Here is a 17,687-nt window from a genome sequence, read left to right as displayed (position 1 = left end):
TTGTTCCAGGAGCAGTTCCAAGCACCAGCACTCCAAGCACATGCCTGGGGCGGCAAGTCAGGGGGGGTGCCCTGGTAGTCCCTGCGAGGGCGGCAGTCAGGCAGCTTTCTGCTGCTTGCCTGCAGGAGGTCCGCCGGTCCCACAGATTCAGCAGCAATTCGGCGGTGAGTACACCGAAGCCACGGGACCGGGGACCTCCCGCAAGCAAGCTGCCGAAGGAAGCCTGCCTGCTGTGGTTGGGGCGGCAAAATACCTAGAGCCGTCCCTGCTTGTTCTGCTCAGGTTTTGATCCTTTCTTGCCTTTACAATGACAAACCTGGATCACAATCTCAAATTAGCATTAGAAAAATGTTGAGTGTGAAAATGAACTAAGGCCTGTCTACTTTTAAAACACTACAGTGGCACAGCTGCAGCTCTGCTGCTGTAGCGCTTTAGCTAGACACGACTTACACAGATGGGCTAGGCAATCCACCTTCCTGAGAGCACAGACACTACTTCCCATTGGCATAAGTAATCCGCCTCCCTCAGAGGCAGTAGCTAGGTTGACATAAGAATTCATCCTTTGACCCAGCACTGCCTACATGGGGGCTTAGATCAGCTTAACTACCTCACTCAGGAGTGTGGGTTTTTTGCACCCCTCAATGACATAGCTGCTTCGAACTAATTTTCTAGTGGAGACCAGCACTGAGACACATCATGGATCATATTTTCAAGAAAGTTTAGCATCCACAACTGGGGTCATATTCTCAGAAGAGCTCAGCTCTCAACTAGGCACCAAAACAAATGGCCAGATTCTCACATGTTGGGTTTTTCAAAAATTTAATCATGTCACAATGGGAGCTGCTGGCATATTTTGTGGATCCAATTCTGTTTGCCAATGCAGGGATGGCAGGATCGGGCCCGGTAGGCAGTTTCTATGTTTACCTTGTCCTTTGAGAAGCTGAAAAGCTGTTTGTGCTCAGTAATGAACTGAACAGCTATTACACTGGCTGAATGACCTTGAAGAACTCCAGCAGGTTTCGAGGTAACGTAGGGGTTCCAGAGGCAAACTCGGTGATTAATGCCAGCAGTAGCTGTTCACAATTACAAAGCAAAATAGATTAAAACTAAAAGTACTCTTGAAAGGGGATTTTATTTTAATTAATAATAAAGGAACTGCCATCTCTCTGAAACACACAGCAATAATTGCTTTGATAAATGAGAATGTGTTTATGTTACAAGTGAATATGTGAAAATGGTAGTGACTGCAATAATTAATAATGCAGAACAGTTTCCATTGTAATCACACCTGCAGTTACTCAGAACTTCCCTAAACTTGCACTTTTTGGGCAGAAATTTCTCTATGCCTTTCCCCCCAGCTAATTTGTCTTCCACTTCATAAGCTGGAAATATAAAACATCATCACATACATATAAAACACTAGGACTCGGTCATTCACTTTTGCAGGCAGAATGCATACAAAGGAAGAAAATGCCTATATATGTACACATACAGAATACAGTTTTCTTGGCCCCTTAGGCTTTACTATAGAACATAAATTAGTCAGTTTTTTAAAACGTACCAATTAAGTTGAGTCGAGAGTGGAAGTCAAAAGCATTAATTCCCCGGGCAATGTCGAAGGATGTAGTTTTCAGACGAGGCTTTAATTTTTCTCTCCAAGCCAGCACCAGTGTATTAACATTACTGGTTGTACTGGAAATAAAGGCATCAAAAGAAGAGCTGTATGCAACTAATTGGTGAGAAAAGAAAAAGAAAACCTTTGAATTGATTTCTTTTAATACCATTCAATCAGAGCTAGTTTAATAAAGAACAAGGTATATTAAATCTAAGCCTAATTAAAAAAAACTATTAATGTCAGGGAGAAAACTAACCTTGACTTCAAAAGGGTTTGGATCATCCCTGCAGGACTCAATCCTGCAAGGTGCTGAGCCCTCTGGATCTGATCCAGGACTGCTCACACACTTAAGTGCTTTGCTGGATTGTGGCCAGAGTTCTCAGCACATTTCAGCAACGAGTCCATAGATGACAAGGACGTACAATATACGGTGTGGGTCTAATAAGATGCTCAGTGGCTTCAGCTCTCAAGAAGTTCAGTGGTATTAGAAGGTGTTCAATACTTTGTAATTGGACAAGAAAGAAATCTAACAGAAACGTGGTAAAAATACATCACACTGCTTTGCTAATACAATGAAGTCTCATTTACATTTTTGGTATAGAGACTTAATGAACCATACAGAACACTATATACTGGTAACAGCTAACTCTCCTTGCAGTAATCTCTTCTGAACTACAGAGCTTTGCCATTGGTTTCTAAATCCTGAGCAGCTTGGATATAAAACTGGTGACACAATATGGTCCCAAGTTACTAGGCTAGTGAGTCTTAATTCAGTAAAGCGATACTGAAATCTAAAGTCTGCATTATACAATAATTATTCCTACACAAATACATGGTAATGCTACAGTATAATTACTGGGTGATCAAAAGGTGCAAATATCTGGGAAATGACTTTGTTATATTTCCACTTAAAATTCAAATGCTGTTACAATTCTTGCTCTGCATCCATCAGGAAAGACAAATTGGAAATCTTAAACTCAGAGAGTGTTGCTCTAGGACTTGATTATGGAGGTTATAAGTGACTTTTGTGGGAACAAGATGTATGTTTCAGGAGCTTGGTGATTTGCACAGTTTGTTACAAAGATATAAACTCGTTTCTGACTAAACTGTATTGTAAGTCAAGCTCCTTGAAGGATGTCTGACTAAAAGGTGAGGTTAAAGGAATTTCCATATCATCAAAGTATGTGGCAAATTAAAATGCTCGTGTGCATGGAGAAGGAGAAAAGGGGCAGATTGAGACAGAAAAGGCTTCTTAATGGCAAACGGAAGTTAGGGAAACAACCAAACTATGGCCATGAAAACATCTGAATCTGCATTGAAAAAAAGTAATTTTATTTCCAAATGTTTTGCAATGAATAGCTTTGTCCTTGGAAAGTGCTCTATAAAATATTCTCTATGTCCAGATCCTCAGCTGCTGTAAATTAGTACAGCTCTATTGGTTTCATTTGCACTTACACTATTTTACACCAGGTAATGATCTGACCCAAAGTGTTCTTCCAATAAGCATGATGAACAATTTTATTCCATTCACAAACATGGGAAATCCTACCGTTACCCTCTGATATTATCAGAAAAAATTAGTGACCTATTAGAAGACCTAATTAGATCAGCAAGTCCTTGCAAATGCAGAATACAGCCCCACAATAGAGGCAGTATCACAAATTAAAACTGATGGAAAGTGGACCCTCTATTTTCCATTCTCATTGATGCACCTTTAACTAAGGAATCCCTTTTGTTGTAGTAAGTGTTCATCTTTGCAAATGGTGTCACATGGCTCTCCATGGTTCAATAGCTTTTGTAGAACAGCCAGCAAGGTGCACGATCCCATGGGCCAGCAAGTTTAAGAGAAGTCAAAGATCCTCTGGAATTGTCACTTAAGACCTTGTGGATCTCAGATCACATTCAGATTCCTATGTGGGTCTGAGCCCCTCTGTTTCGTCTTTTTGGCAATGGCAACAAGCCACACTGTGATTGGCTGTCCTGCTCCCCCAGGCAACTACAGTTCATGTGTGTTCTACAAAAGCCAGGAAGAGGGAGTTAGTGCTTGTTCAGATGGATTTTTTTAGGGTAAGGATCACTGTTCTGAAAGGGGAACATGCCATGCTGAGCAAGCATTTCCCAACTCCTATCCTAGGCCCAACTCAGCTTAGGCGCAGCAAGCCTGGGAGGCAGGAGAAGTGAAGCAGCCACAGCATGCTCTGGGAGGAGGTGGGGCAGGGGTGAGCTGGGACGGGGAGTTCTCCTGTGTGCCGCCCCCACTTTCTTGCTGCAGGCAGCCCTCCCCGTGCTCCCCTGCCCCAGCTCCCTCCGCCTAAATGCCAGCGGCGACTGGGGTGGCTGAAGATCTGGCCACAGCAGTCGCTGCCAAAGAAAATGGTGCCCCCCAAATCCCAGCGCCCTAGGTGACTGCCTATGTTGCCTAAATGGTTGCACCGGCCCTAGACAGAGTATAGGACATCAAAATGACATTAACTATCTATAAAGTATTTTATCAAAGTCTCAGGTTCTACCTCTGCCTTTACAAGCTATCCTGTTTCTTCTGTTACTTTCCCCTCAACTTTAACACATGCATGTTCTCAAGAATCCAACATAATTTGGAAATGTTGCGCTTCTATTTATTCCCTCTATTTATGCTTCTCTCTTTTTTCCTCCTTAACTTCTTTGTCCTTGTGGTAACTCAGGTATGTTTGGAATCTATCCATATTGCACTGCTTTGAGGCTTCTTGTGTTCTGTCATCTCCTCTTTTATATATGAACCACTTGTTAGCAACAATGGCCTCCTCACTTATTTAAAGCCCCTTGAGTATGTGTAATTCCCTCCTCCCGCTACCTCCCCTTGATCAGTATTTCAAGATAATTTAATACCACATCTGACATATTCTCCATTCAAAATGAAAAATTATACATCTTCAATCCGAGAAGAGAGAAAAAATCCTTTCTGTAAAGATGGATGTACTTCTATTACAGTGCTCCATGAGCGGTTCTGTGAGAAGGGTTTAGGTGTTTGTTTGTTAAAGATAAAGTGGAAATGAAAAATTCTGATGCTTGGAGAGAATTATATGGACAATTCAGAATCCAGGGGAAAGTACCTATAGATTGGGAGCAGTTAAGAAGTGAACTTTGAACTGAAATTGTTTAGCCGGGGATTGGGTGGTAACTAACAAATAGAGTGAAATTCACTCCTAAGCAAGGCCCATGGCAAGGCCGACACACCACTTAAATCCTCAACATAGGGATTATGTAGTGTATTGACCTTGAGCTAGCCCTCTGCACAACAGTGAATTTCACCCATCAGCCTTAGTAAAGGCTTTATCCAAAGACCACTAAGTCAACAGGAGCCATTCCATTGACTTCAATAGGCCTAAGCACCAAGACTAAAACCAGCTAATTATGCGATTTTGAATGCCAAAATACTGACGGGGTCTCAGTAAAAAAAAAAATCAGTTCCAGGAAGGGCTACAGAAAGAATTCCAAGATGCAAACTTAAAGAGAGGCTGAACTCATCAGATATGAGAAGCTTTGAAGAGGTGTTGCAAAGAGTCTTTCTGGTGGTGGTTTGTATGTCCTTCAGGGGTTGTAACAAATAAAAAATGGAGACATTATCTGGAGTTTGTCAGTGAGGACAAGACCAAGCATACTAGCCTGAAAACAGAAAAAGGAAAATACAAGTTTATTACAAAGAGACCTAAGAAGTGGTCAGCCAGGTGATGGAACAGTAAACACTAGTATTACTTATTGCATTGATATAATACAGCTGATCCAGAAGAATCGTGAAATGCTTTTGCAGACTATTCACCTTAAAATGGGAGATGTTGGAGCTCAGGCACCTCAAGATTTAGGTCTGCATGTACATTGGGTTCAACGCAGCACTACATAATAGTTCAGCCGAGAAAATGAAGAAGAGATGAGAAAGACAAACCCAAGAATTACCTGGAGGTGTCATTCAGATGCCATCACAGGTCATATTGAAGAATAATATGGATTTAACACTCAGTAGGACAGGGTAGAGGAGCTCTTTACTTCTGCTGGGAGTTGCACTAGATAACACAGGCTAGTAATAAGAAGCCTGAGCTGGTTTGAGAAACTCTTTTGGAAGGTACTTTTTGACACTACCAGCTGCATAGTCTCCCCAAGTATGGTGCAGCTGAGCACATCAGGAAATCCATGCCATACATCCATTTGGATAAATACGTTGCTTTAATGGAGTGCCAGGATCTGTGCCCCAGCATGATGCATTTCTGTGTGCAGATAGAGCAAAAAGTCCTTCTAGACACTACTAGGTGTTCTGAGGGTGTGTCTACACTACAGAATTATTCCGATTTTACATAAACCGGTTTTGTAAGAGATTGTATAAAGTCGAGTGCACACGGCCACACAAAGCACAATAATTTGGCGGTGTGCATCCATGTACCGAGGCTAGCGTTGATCTCTGGAGTGTTGCACTGTGGGTATCTATCCTGTAGCTATCCCATAGTTCCCGCAGTCTCCCCCGCCCATTGGAATTCTGGGTTGAGATCCCAATGCATGATGGTGCAAAAACAGTGTTGCAGGTGATTCTGGATAAATGTCGTCACTCAATCGTTCCTCCATGAAAGCAACGGCAAACAATCATTTCTGACTCCCAGGTCATTCCCCTTTACTTTTATCTAAAAATAGAGTCAGTCCTGCCTAGAATATGGGGCAAGTGTACTAGAGAAACCAGTGTACCAAGAACCAGAGAGCACAGCCGCTCCATGTCAGGTCCCGCGAAATGATGACCTGCATGCCATTCTAGGGGTGCCCTGCAACAACCCCACCTGTTGCTTCCCTCTCCCCCAACCTCCTGGGCTACCATTGCAGTGTCCCCCATTTGTGTGATGAAGTAATAAAGAATGCAGGAATAAGAAACACTGACTTTTAGTGAGTAAATGAGGGGGAGAAGCCTCCAGTGCTATGATAGTCCAGGCAGTACAGAATCTTTTCTTTAGTCCAAGCAGGACATTAAATGGTGGGGCGGGGGAGAGGAGCCCAGCCTCCCGCTGCTATGATATGTCCAGGCAGTACCGAATCTTTTCTTTAGACATGAAAAAGGGGGCGATGGAGCTCAGCCCCAGTTGCTATGTATACAGTTACCAGCCGTTTCTGTACCTGCCGGGAATGACTGGGAGTCATTCCTATTTTTTCCCAGGCGTCCCCAGCCAACCTCACCGAGGCCAGCCAGGCACTCACAGGCTGATATGACAATGAATAGCAGTCATATGTACCGTCTGCCACGGGGAGGGGAGGGGAGAAGATGCTGCTGTTCAGTGCCGCAGCACCGCGTCTACCAGCAGCATGCAGTAGCAACGTGGGTGACATGAAAAAGTCAAGAAACGATTTTTTCCCTTTCTTTCTTGGAGTGGAGGGGGGTAATTGATGAGATATACCCTGAACCAGCCCGGACATGTGTTTTGACCATACAGGCATTGGGAGCTCAGCCAAGATGCAAATGCTTTTCGGAGACTGCGGGGACTGTGGGATAGCTGGAGTCCTCAATACCCCCTCCACTACTCCATGACATCAATTTGATTCTTTGGCTTTCCGTTACGCTTGTCACGCAGCACTGTGCTGTGGCCTCTGTCTATCATAGCCTGGAGATTTTTTCAATGCTTTGTCATTTCGTCTTCTGTAACGGAGCTGTGATAGAACAGATTTGTCTCTGCATACAGAGATCAGATCCAGTATCTCCTGTACGGTCCATGCTGGAGCCTTTTGGATTTGGGACTGCATCGCCACCCATGCTCATCAGAGCTTCACACTGGCAAACAGGAAATGAAATTCAAAAGTTCACAGGGCTTTTTCCTGTCTACCTGGCCAGTGCATCCGAGTTCAGATTGCTTTCCAGAGCGGTCACAATGGTGCACTGTGGAATACCGCCCGGAGGCCAATACCGTCAATTTGGGGCAATACCGACATGGCAATATAGATTTCAGCGCTACTCCTCTCGTCGGGGAGGAGCACAGAAACCGGGTTAAAGAGCCCTTTGTATCGATATAAAGGGCCTCGTTGTGTGGACGGATGCAGGGTTAAATCGGTTTAACGCTGATAAATTCGGTTTAAATGCATAGTGTAGACCAGACCTGAGTCTCAAACTGCATAACTGCTTACTTTTTCAGAATGCAATAAACTCATTTTAATGGGATCCATTTACAACTCAGAATGCAATAAACTCACTTTAATAGGATCCATTTACAACTAGATCAGAATGTTGTATTACTTTACAGCCTTTGTCCTAAATGCTGAATGTGTGCAGTACTCTAGATGGGTATTCATTATAATACCCTGCTGATTTATCTTTCATGCTTCCTGCCTCCCATGTCAATAAAAGCAGACCTAAATGCCTTATTTGCAGTTACTTAGATAGGTGTACAAGAACATTTCACATTTCTCTCAGAATTTATGAAGTTAAAAACAAAAAGCACTCGCTCTCCCTGTGGGCCCAGTTATGGCAGTTAGGCACAGGCCTGAGTAGGAAGCAAGCGAGAGCCATACCTGCCCAGGGGATGCTCAGGAAGGCATTGCACCTGGGGGAGGCATAGTTCCTAACTGTCTGCCTTGCTGGGGGCAGAATGAACATTGGAAAGCCTGCTTCCCCCCCACCTCAGCCCACTCCCCCCACACACCTCAGCCCACTCCATATGGCTAGTTGTAGGAGTGGTGCAGCAATAGGCTTTGCCTGCTCCCTGCTCCATTAGAGTGATGTCCAACCCTGGGGTGCCTGGAGTAAGCCGTGTACATGCTCAGTGCAGAGACTGCAACTGTTCCCCACCCTTGAATTCAGGGGAAGCAAAGGGAAAGCTCTACAAGAGAGCATGTGTTCCTATCAGCACCGAGATGTAGTAAAACACAGAGAACAAGCCATGCCCCTACTAGTCCCAGCAGCTAACAGGGTCATCTGGGGTAAACAGTGTTTTGGGCTACTAGATTTTTAAAGACACACTTTGAAATGCTTGCATGTTAACATGAAATGACTAAGCTGATTTGAAGTTATGAAAATGCTGGCTTTTCTTAGGGTAGGTTCCAGAGCCAGACACCATGACTATGCTTTATACTCACAGAGAGATTCTGACTGATCCATGGGAGAGTCCTTGGGGGGGAAGTGCAAAGGAGCTGCCCACTCCCCCCATCCTTTCAGCTCCTGCACAGGCATACAGACAGCTACAGCCCCCATGCACCTCCCTGGGTTTGCACAGTCTGGTCCATATAGCTGCTCAGGAATAAACACCAGTGTCCAGAGGCCTGGTGTGCATGAATACAAATAAACTTTCAGCTGCTTAATTTATAGAAAGGGGCAGGGAATCCTTGTAACCAAAATCTCACAAGGAGAAGGAGAAGTGAGCAAGTATATTTGAAGGATCTTTGGCCTGATTTTTATTATTTCTAGGAGTTGAAACCCCAGCTAATCTGCCCTGGTTCCACACACCAAAAATAAATTACTGAGTCAGACCCCATGGTCTGATCCCCTAGAGAAACCATAGCCAGTGATTCCTTGGGAATATCTAGGTGAAGATTCCAGCCACCCAGCTGGAGACCTCTCTTGGAGTCCATACCCCTGACAACTCCAGTGATTCCTCAGATTACCAGGTGCTTGGCCTCTTCTTGTGGGATTGGTGTCAAACCTGAGAAGGGGCCTGTTAAGCCAACAGGCAGGGACATAGTGTTCTATTATACAAGCTACATCTTCCATAGAACCAGAGTTTTGCCAGTGAACCCAGATTTGCGCATTCACTGTCAGAATGTCCATCTTGTTGTTCCAGTGGAGTGGAGTCCAATAGGTCTCCAACTGAGTGAAGCTTGATCTGGAACTACTAAGAGGCCCAATCCATCCTTCAGGCTCCCAACTGCGGTAGGGAATCAGGAGGAACAGGTCTGACAAGAATTGTACCAGTGAGTCGCAGAGGATACCCCGATTCAGCCCAATACTGTCACCTACAGACCCTACTGGCCAAGTAATCTTCCAGATCCCTCTTGGGGCAGGGTGATGAACCTCTAAAGCAGCAACTCCTAGTGCTGTTGCACTTTTTGCTGCGATTGTACTAGTTATTTGATGATGCCTCTCTCTTGTCCAAAGGGTATCCAATATCCTACTCCCAGCACCAAGCTGTAATAGGACTAAGGCAGAATTTCAAAAGAAGAAATTCACAGGTTTGAGCACACATCACGTTCCCTGAGTTGGGGTGTTCTAGTTTATCCTCAACTGACAACAAACATGATATGCTAGCTCCATTAAAGTCAATGGGAGCATTGACACAGACTTCAGTGGGACCAGGATCACACTGCACCCCAAGTTGACAAAAATCTTTAACCAAACAATACAGGTAGTTTTCCACATAAACTCAAAATATGCAAAATGCATAAACCATATAAGGCAGCTCCTGTGTTTCCCACAGAACTCCCTGTCCTGGCTTTTGGTCCCCTGTATGTCATTATCTCCTGTCTTTTAAGGTGCTTAGCCAAAATGGCCTCAGCTGTACCTAATTAGCTGGTAATACCTCCCTGAGCTGTCTCTGAACCTGCCCAGAAATTAACCCCAGTGCCCCAAGCTTTTTACTGTTTTGCAGGGTCTGGTCAGAGACACTACTGGGGCCGGGCTTCAGGATCCTTTCCAAGGGGCACCAAAAGATCTGTGTACACCATCACAAACCTCTTGACATGAAAAGAATAGTTATTATGAAGAGAACAGGGCTGCAGTTACACAGATCCTGGCAACCACAACTGCTTCCCTCTGCTCAGCATGAGAGTTCAGGTGCAAAGATGAACTGTGTACAGCAGAAAGCCTTCAAAGGAAAAATAATTCTCCCAGCATTAGTGATACTCATTACTATAGATACAGTACCAGTTTCCCTAGACATGCAATTAGCAATAGCTTCTCAAAGCAAGCGGACCATCAGCTTTTAGTAATGAATATAATTATGACATACAGCAAGGGATTTTTTTAAGCTTTCAGATTCAGTACCTTGGTTGACCCAGTCTTTATAATGAAGTTTGTGCTTTAACGTATAACAGCATTTGTGATACCCAGAGATCAGCTCCTGCCAGCTAATGGTCACTGTTGCTTCTTCACCTTCAGCAGAGCTAGCAGGTCGTTCAAACAAAGAGATCAGAGCAGTAGTAAAGGAAATGGCTTGAACCTGAGAAAGAAATAACTTTTATTTAACCAAAAAAAAAAAGGGAGGGGGGTGACCTACACACCCCATACCAAATGGAGGCAGGAAGAGATTAAGAACATTCTCTGCCTGCAGACAGCAAATACTGCCCCAGGCCAGCTCATCTGGGAGAAATGTCAATTATGGAGAAACATGCCACCACCGGCTGTAGTTAATAAGGACAAACCCAAGTATAAAGGCAGGGTGAGGGGTAAGGAGGGTGGTAGATGAACTTGTAACTTCACAGGATAACAACTTTCTGCCAGAACAGTAGCATTAGCCTGCCTCTGAAGGACTTAAAAACCTTTGGAAGTACAAGGGAGAATGATAGAAGTAGAAGCCCTACCGATAAAGTGCTTTTTGACTTGTTTATATTATGTTTATGGACTGTGCCTTTCTTCCCCCCAGTTGATTTAATTTAAGCCACTGATGACTTTAGTCACGGACTGACTGAGGCTGCTCAAACTGGGGTTTTGTACAAGGTGGTGTCCACCACTGCCGACAGCAAGGTAGCTAAATTGAATACAGCACAAACTCTCTACCTTATTACAAATTCATAACTTGCAGATATTTGAGTTCCAGTATTATTGCTATGGCTATCTTCTTTAACGAGGCTGCAGGGATTTGCTTATGAGCAGAGATTAAAAGAGCTAAATGTGTATAGTTTGGCTATATGACAAATAAGGGGGTGACAAATCTAAAAGCAATTGACAGGAGTAAGCACATAGTCTGGAAACAGACTGTTTTAGTGCAGTATAAGGTGTATGACTGAGTAATGGGATGCAGTTGAGACAATTTATTTTGAATAGTAGGAGACACTCCTTAGTAGTGAAGCTGTGACTTCAATCTTTCAAGCTAGGAGGTAGGAATCACATTGCTGGACAAAATAGTAGAAAATGCACTGTAGGGAATAATTCTACACTGGCAGGAGGTGGCCTAAATGCTCCAAGAGGTCATTTCTGTCTGTGACCACTAAGACTTTTATAACATAGCAATAATCTATATTCTGCCCTTTCATATGTAATACTGTGCATAGTATCAGTGTGTGCTACTTGGAATTTTTTTTAATATCGTCATTTACTTTAGCATTTTATTCAAGAATGGGCCGGCTTTCTGACTTTATCAGTCGCTACAATGTTAGATTGCTGTTACTACTCAAACAAATCCAGGGTGAAAATTCCATAACTATCTGACAAAGTATAATGATGATACAATTATATGATTCAGCCACTAATAAACATTATCTGCTGAGAAATAGGGAACTCTCTGTGCCAACCTTTTAGTCTTCTTTATACCATACTTGCCTGTCCACAGACATCCCCCAATGTTAGAATAGCTTCATCTCCATCATGAGGGTTATACCAATAGTCCATACATATCACTGTTCCCTGAAGGCCATGCAGCCTGTACTGACAAGACAACCCTTGCTTGGAATTCAGATCATAGAAGCAGATCTCTTTACTTGTAAAAGCAACAGCTATCTGGAGGAAGGAGATGGGGAGGGGAGAACCACATTGCTAGATTAAGCATTTAAAATATCCTTTAACATAGAACAGATTATATATAATCTTTAATGAACTGGTCAAAATTATAGCAAGACAAATTTGCAACAAAAAATCTCCAATTATTTTCTGGAATAACACAGCCTACATTTAAAACTCCTTTAGGTTCCCTTTTTGTATTCTAGCAACCAAATTGGCTGGCAGGAACGTTCATTCCAAAAGTGAACTTTAAATTCAAAATTGCAGGTATTAAAATTATGCAAACCTGATACTAAAAGTTACTCTCATCCAGCCAGAGCAGGCAGCAAAAACTTACTAGAGAAGATTCAAAAGGCTGGAAACTTCCTCTCAGTAAAACTGTGTGTTCAGCCTATTCCCAGCCAGCATAAGGGCCCTACATACCTGCGCTAACCTGTGCTTGGACCAAGGCAGAGAATCAGGATGCCATAACTGGTTCCCTGAGGGAGTTCCACATTATGCTGTACCACTGGGAGCCGAATGTAGCAGGGGATCTGCCCCAACCCAGTGACCTGTATGTCCAGTCAAAACAGCTTCAGTTTTTTTAATATCAAATACTTGCAACAAACTGAGCAAATGAACTATGAACCAAGGTTTATCTGCAAATATGATCTAATGTATCATTTTGACTAAAGATTAAAAGTGAGAAAGTTGCAATGTGTTCTGACAATTTAGGCACTGAACAAAAGGTTACAATTTCCCTGAAGAGTATAAATTGTTCATCCAGCCCTAGTCAAGATATGGTAACTAGTTAAAACATATCTGAATGTACCGCATGCAAATCCAGTGATTGACTTCCAAACTTTTACAGATCCTACCTGTATCTGAGCATTGGAACTGCTATCCCCTTTACGCTTGACTTCATAAATGTCGCTTAGCTTTATTAGGGGATATCATTCTGAGACAAGGTAACCATATGGGGCTCCATTTAATATAGAATATGTGGCTTGTCCGCTGTTAGTGTTATGGGATATAGGGCTTGTCTACACTTACAGCGCTTCAGCAACATAGTTCAGCTGCGCCACCATAGCACTTAGCCAAGCCGCTATCCATGCCGACGGGAGAGCTTCTCCCATTAGCATAGGTACTCCACCTCCCTGAGAGGCAGTTGCTGTGTTGAGGGTAGAAGCCCTCCCATCGACAAAGCTCTGTCTACACCAGGAGTTTAGTTACTGTCACTGCTCAGGAGTGTGGATTTTCCAAACCCCGGAACGACGTAGTTACACCAACAAAAGTCTGTAGTGTAGACCAGGGCTCATTTATGGTGTCAGCTTTTGGGATAACATGGGTTGAAAGCAATAACGAAGCACGTTCAACTCTCAGCAAGGTGTAGACAGGGGGAGAGAATACTAGTGTTTTTGAAAAGTGCCCCTTTCTGGCTGATCTAAGGTGCTATAGAGGGAGTCCTTTCAAACTTTCCTTGACCTGAAGAACGGCAGTTTTGGGATGGGCCACAAGTGTGAATGGGACTGGAATAAGATTTAAAAGAGGGGATGTCTGACTCTCTGAAGGTCACAGAAGATACCCCAGGACCTAATGACATGAGTGGAACTTCCTTATTTAACTGTGTAAGCTGGGTGGCAAGGGAGTTACCCAGAGTTACTGCCAAAGCTACTGGAAGGGGTGGGTATTTTACCCTTATCTACACATCTATTTTGTTGCTATGTTTCCCAAGCTTATGACCTTTGCCTTTCCCTTAATAAAGATTTCCTTGTTTCTGCGCAGTCTAAAGTGTTTGAGTGTGTGGAAGTTCTTCCTGTTAAGGGCACCCAGGGAGGTGAATTTAGTTTCCCCAGGTTTCTGGGTGCTGGCTTGAGCAGGTTTACTTATTTGCCAAGAAGCATTCTACAGACTTTGAACCCAGCACTTTTGGCTGACATTCACCATCTGACAAAAGTGTAATACTCATCATCATTCCTCATGCTGTACTGGCCTGGCGAATAACCAGAGAACTTCAGTGGTTATCAATCTGATATTTTACAAGTTCTAACAGACTTTTTAAAAAAGGGGGTTTATACCTTGTTTACATTTCCTAGCGAGACCAGCGTTGTCACCCACAGATCTTTCAGTTTGACAGCTTCTGTAGTAATCTGCAGAGTTCTCTGTAGCTTTAAGTTTTCTCCCCAGACTCCCAGCAATCCATTTCTACTTACAGTCAGGTAACAGCTGGAGCCTTTCAAAAAAGTTACATTTTGAATAATATCTTTGTGGATGGGTGAAAGAAGTCGAAGATTCTTCCACTGGGAGATAACTGATGATTTCGTTCCTTCATCCTTCTCATTAAGGTCTAAGAGCATGAAAGAGGTCACTTTGTCCCAGTCAATGATACCATCTCGGGTCACATCTATCTTATCAAACATCTCACCAAATTCTTCTTTAGTACTTGGTCTGATCACTGCACACATCTGCTCTGTGAACTCTTCTCTGGTCATGACCACTCTTCCGTTTAAACCTGGAGACTTCAAAAAGGACAGAGTGAGACAACAGTAGTTGGACTGGTGTGCCCCTGCTAGTAAACATAAACATAGATTTGCCACACAGCAAGTAGTAATCTTATTCGTGGTGTCTAAAGGCACATTCTGTCTGTAATAATGAACTATTTTACAAAACCTGATCAAAGGAGTCTGTCCCTTCACAAGAGGGCCATGTAGATTTTTTAACAATGAAATATTTGTATAACACACCAGATTGACAGCCCTGGAGTCACAGTTCTCTAGACAGCCAGGATAAAATTTTCCTTTGTGCAGAGGACCAAACACAAGGCCCTATGCACCACTTAACCCTTGTGGCTCTCTGCACAGGGGTGAATATTACCCATCACCCTTCCCCCCCAAAAAAAATTCTGCTGAGCAGGGCCGGCTTTAGGCCTGTTCCTCCAATTCTCTCAAATCGGGCCCCATGCCTAAGAGGGCCCCAAGCCCATTGAGAATCCCTTCCCTGGCTAGAGGCGCCTTTTTAATTTTTACTCACCCAGAGGCGCTCCGGGTCTTTGGCAGCACTTCGATGATGGGTACTTCGCTCGTTCCAGGTCTTCGACGGCGGGTCCTTCAGTGCCGCTGAAGACCTGGAGCGAGTGAAGGACCCGCCACCGAAGACTCGGAGCACTGCTCGGTGAGTACAAGCCCCATGTGTTTTTTTTTTCAGTCATCCCTGCTGGGGCCCCATCGAAACTGTTCAAACTGAGCCCCACACTTCCTCAAGCCGGTCCTGCTGCTGAGACTGCTAACAAAGTTGCAATGGTGCATTTTAAACTGTGGACACCTGTGACCAAACATTCTTCTCATATGGACTATTTAATAGCTGTCAGATGGTAGTGATTTTTAGTCACTGGGCTGGATTTGACCTGGCGAACTTGGCTGGAAGACTCTGCATCTTATTACTAATCTCCTGAGCCATTCAGTCAACTCTGCATATTTTTTCTGATTCCATTAATTTTCTCATGCCATTAAATTAAGTGTACTTACATTTTTTTAAAAAAAAAGGCTATGAACTCAATGCCTTATGCAAGCTCACTATTGCAATTAGTTGCTGAAAAATCCAGCAGAGGCTGACATGACAGTTTTTATAGCAAGTAAAAAAATGAAAAAAAAAGTAAATTCACAATAACTTTGTGGAAAATCAGGTTTAATTATTTCTCCTATTTGCATCCCATTAACATTTCTTGGTTATCTATCTTGTTTTTCCATGTCTCACAGTAATGACACACTATACTAGAATGCAAATTATCTTGTATTTACACAGGAACTTTTATTTCACTTTTGTGTAGGAGTACAGAGATCTCCTCTTTTGTAGACTGATATTCAAAAGTGCTGCATGGTGCCCACAGTGAGGTCAGTGGGAGTTGCGGATGACCAGAACCTAAAACTCGGGCCAAGTGCCAAATTGCAAAATGAAAGAGTTGGAGTCTGCAATCCTGTATCCCCAGAAGGTGTGAGCTACAGGGAATGAGGTACCAACCTTTATCCTGCAAATTCCCTGCCAACTTGCCTGAAACGTGACCTTGGGGACAAGCTCTCAGGATAAGCAAATATGTCTGTCTCCATACCCATCCACTTGGCTAGAGCCTTTGCTGACACCGACCACAAAGATGTAGATTTGCAATGGTGATGTGGTGAACAGTTGTGCATCAGAAACAGGGCTGAGCCCACCCCCCTCCCTCCAATGCACGCACGCACCTTGAGAATCTCATTGGGATACCTAACATCCCTCAGATGGTTACACTTTCAGCCTAGGGAGGATTGATGGCAGCAGCTTAGAAATGAAAAGTTCTGTACCCATTCCCAGTCTTGCATTTCCCAGCATTATATATTTACATCTTAATGTAATATTAATACAGGAGCTAATTTAACATTTTCCCACTGTGATGTGTTTAGCATCAAGACATTGCCATGTAAATGAGACAGTCATCTCCAGGGATATGTTTTGCATTTACCCAATTTGGTCTCAATTCACTGAGATGTTAAAATGTGACATGAGAAAGAGTTTGCTCCTTTTTTAGCATGGGACTCCCAGAATACCAGCCATCCCCGCAAAGAATCGCATAGCTTGGAAATTTAAAGGTGCAGTACAGAGAGAGAGCTACACACACTTCATTTAAAGAGTTATTGAATAGAAAGATTTTTTTGAAAAAAAGATTCACTGAAGTCTTTTATTTCAAGATTTTCCTTTTTAACAGGCACATCTCTTAGGCCCTGATCCTGCAAACTCATAGGCACGTGCTCAATTTTAAGCACATGAATAGTTATATGAGCTTAAGTATTTCCAGAATCAGGATAAATTGTCTATTGAGGTACCCCAGTGAGAAGGATTCTACTGTACTCTCTCTATTGCTATACCTTCCTTTTGTTTTCTCCATCTTTTGATTCTGTGCTTCTCTGGTCAATTTGACTCAATTACTAAATATATATTTTAAATGAATACGTACAGCAGAATCACTGCCAGCTACTGTGAACAGACTCTCAAGTATATTGATATGTTTTTCCAGCACAGATGCACCAGTTTATCTTACTCCTCCGCTATTTCCACCATCCACTGAACATGGTATGCTAATGAAAGATTGTAAGGAGGCAGACAGCATGTAACTAGACTGCAGGTTGATGGAAGGTTGGAGGATTTGTTTTTTTCCTTCCCACATCAGTGGTTTTACTAGTTATTCAAGTTTCAATTATATCATTTTCTGGATGGTTTTCTGCCTAAGAGTCTAGAGTAACACAGGCTTTGAAGCATGGGCAGCACGTGAACCGCCGCTGGGGGAGGCTAGCCCCCAGCCCCAGCCCTTCTGCCCGAAGTCCCGCTGGAGCCAAGCCCCTCCCAACCGGAGCCCAGAGCCACTGCCGCCACCCCCCCCGCACACACATGCATTGTGGCCATCAGCCCACTCCCGCAGCT

The 17,687-nt window shown here is 43.4% G+C and overlaps 1 protein-coding gene across 1 annotated transcript in view; it reads right to left on the bottom strand.

Annotated features, from left to right (window-relative positions):
- The window catches only part of WDR49 (WD repeat domain 49), a 70,126-nt gene that overhangs the window by 41,750 nt on the left and 10,689 nt on the right, over window positions 1-17,687 (bottom strand). The window contains exons 2-6 of the mRNA XM_032776777.2: window positions 14,318-14,758; window positions 12,084-12,260; window positions 10,590-10,764; window positions 1,562-1,729; window positions 925-1,073 (exon numbers count right to left, since the gene is read on the bottom strand). Coding sequence (XP_032632668.1) covers window positions 925-1,073; window positions 1,562-1,729; window positions 10,590-10,764; window positions 12,084-12,260; window positions 14,318-14,758 — 1,110 coding nt within the window. The remainder of the gene's footprint in view (window positions 1-924; window positions 1,074-1,561; window positions 1,730-10,589; window positions 10,765-12,083; window positions 12,261-14,317; window positions 14,759-17,687) is intronic.

Source organism: Chelonoidis abingdonii, chromosome 8 (genome assembly GCF_003597395.2).
Source record: "Chelonoidis abingdonii isolate Lonesome George chromosome 8, CheloAbing_2.0, whole genome shotgun sequence".
In the NCBI taxonomy this organism is placed as follows: Eukaryota; Metazoa; Chordata; order Testudines; family Testudinidae; genus Chelonoidis; species Chelonoidis abingdonii.
Note: the sequence above shows the minus strand (reverse complement) of the source record. Positions and strands in the feature narration are given on the sequence as shown.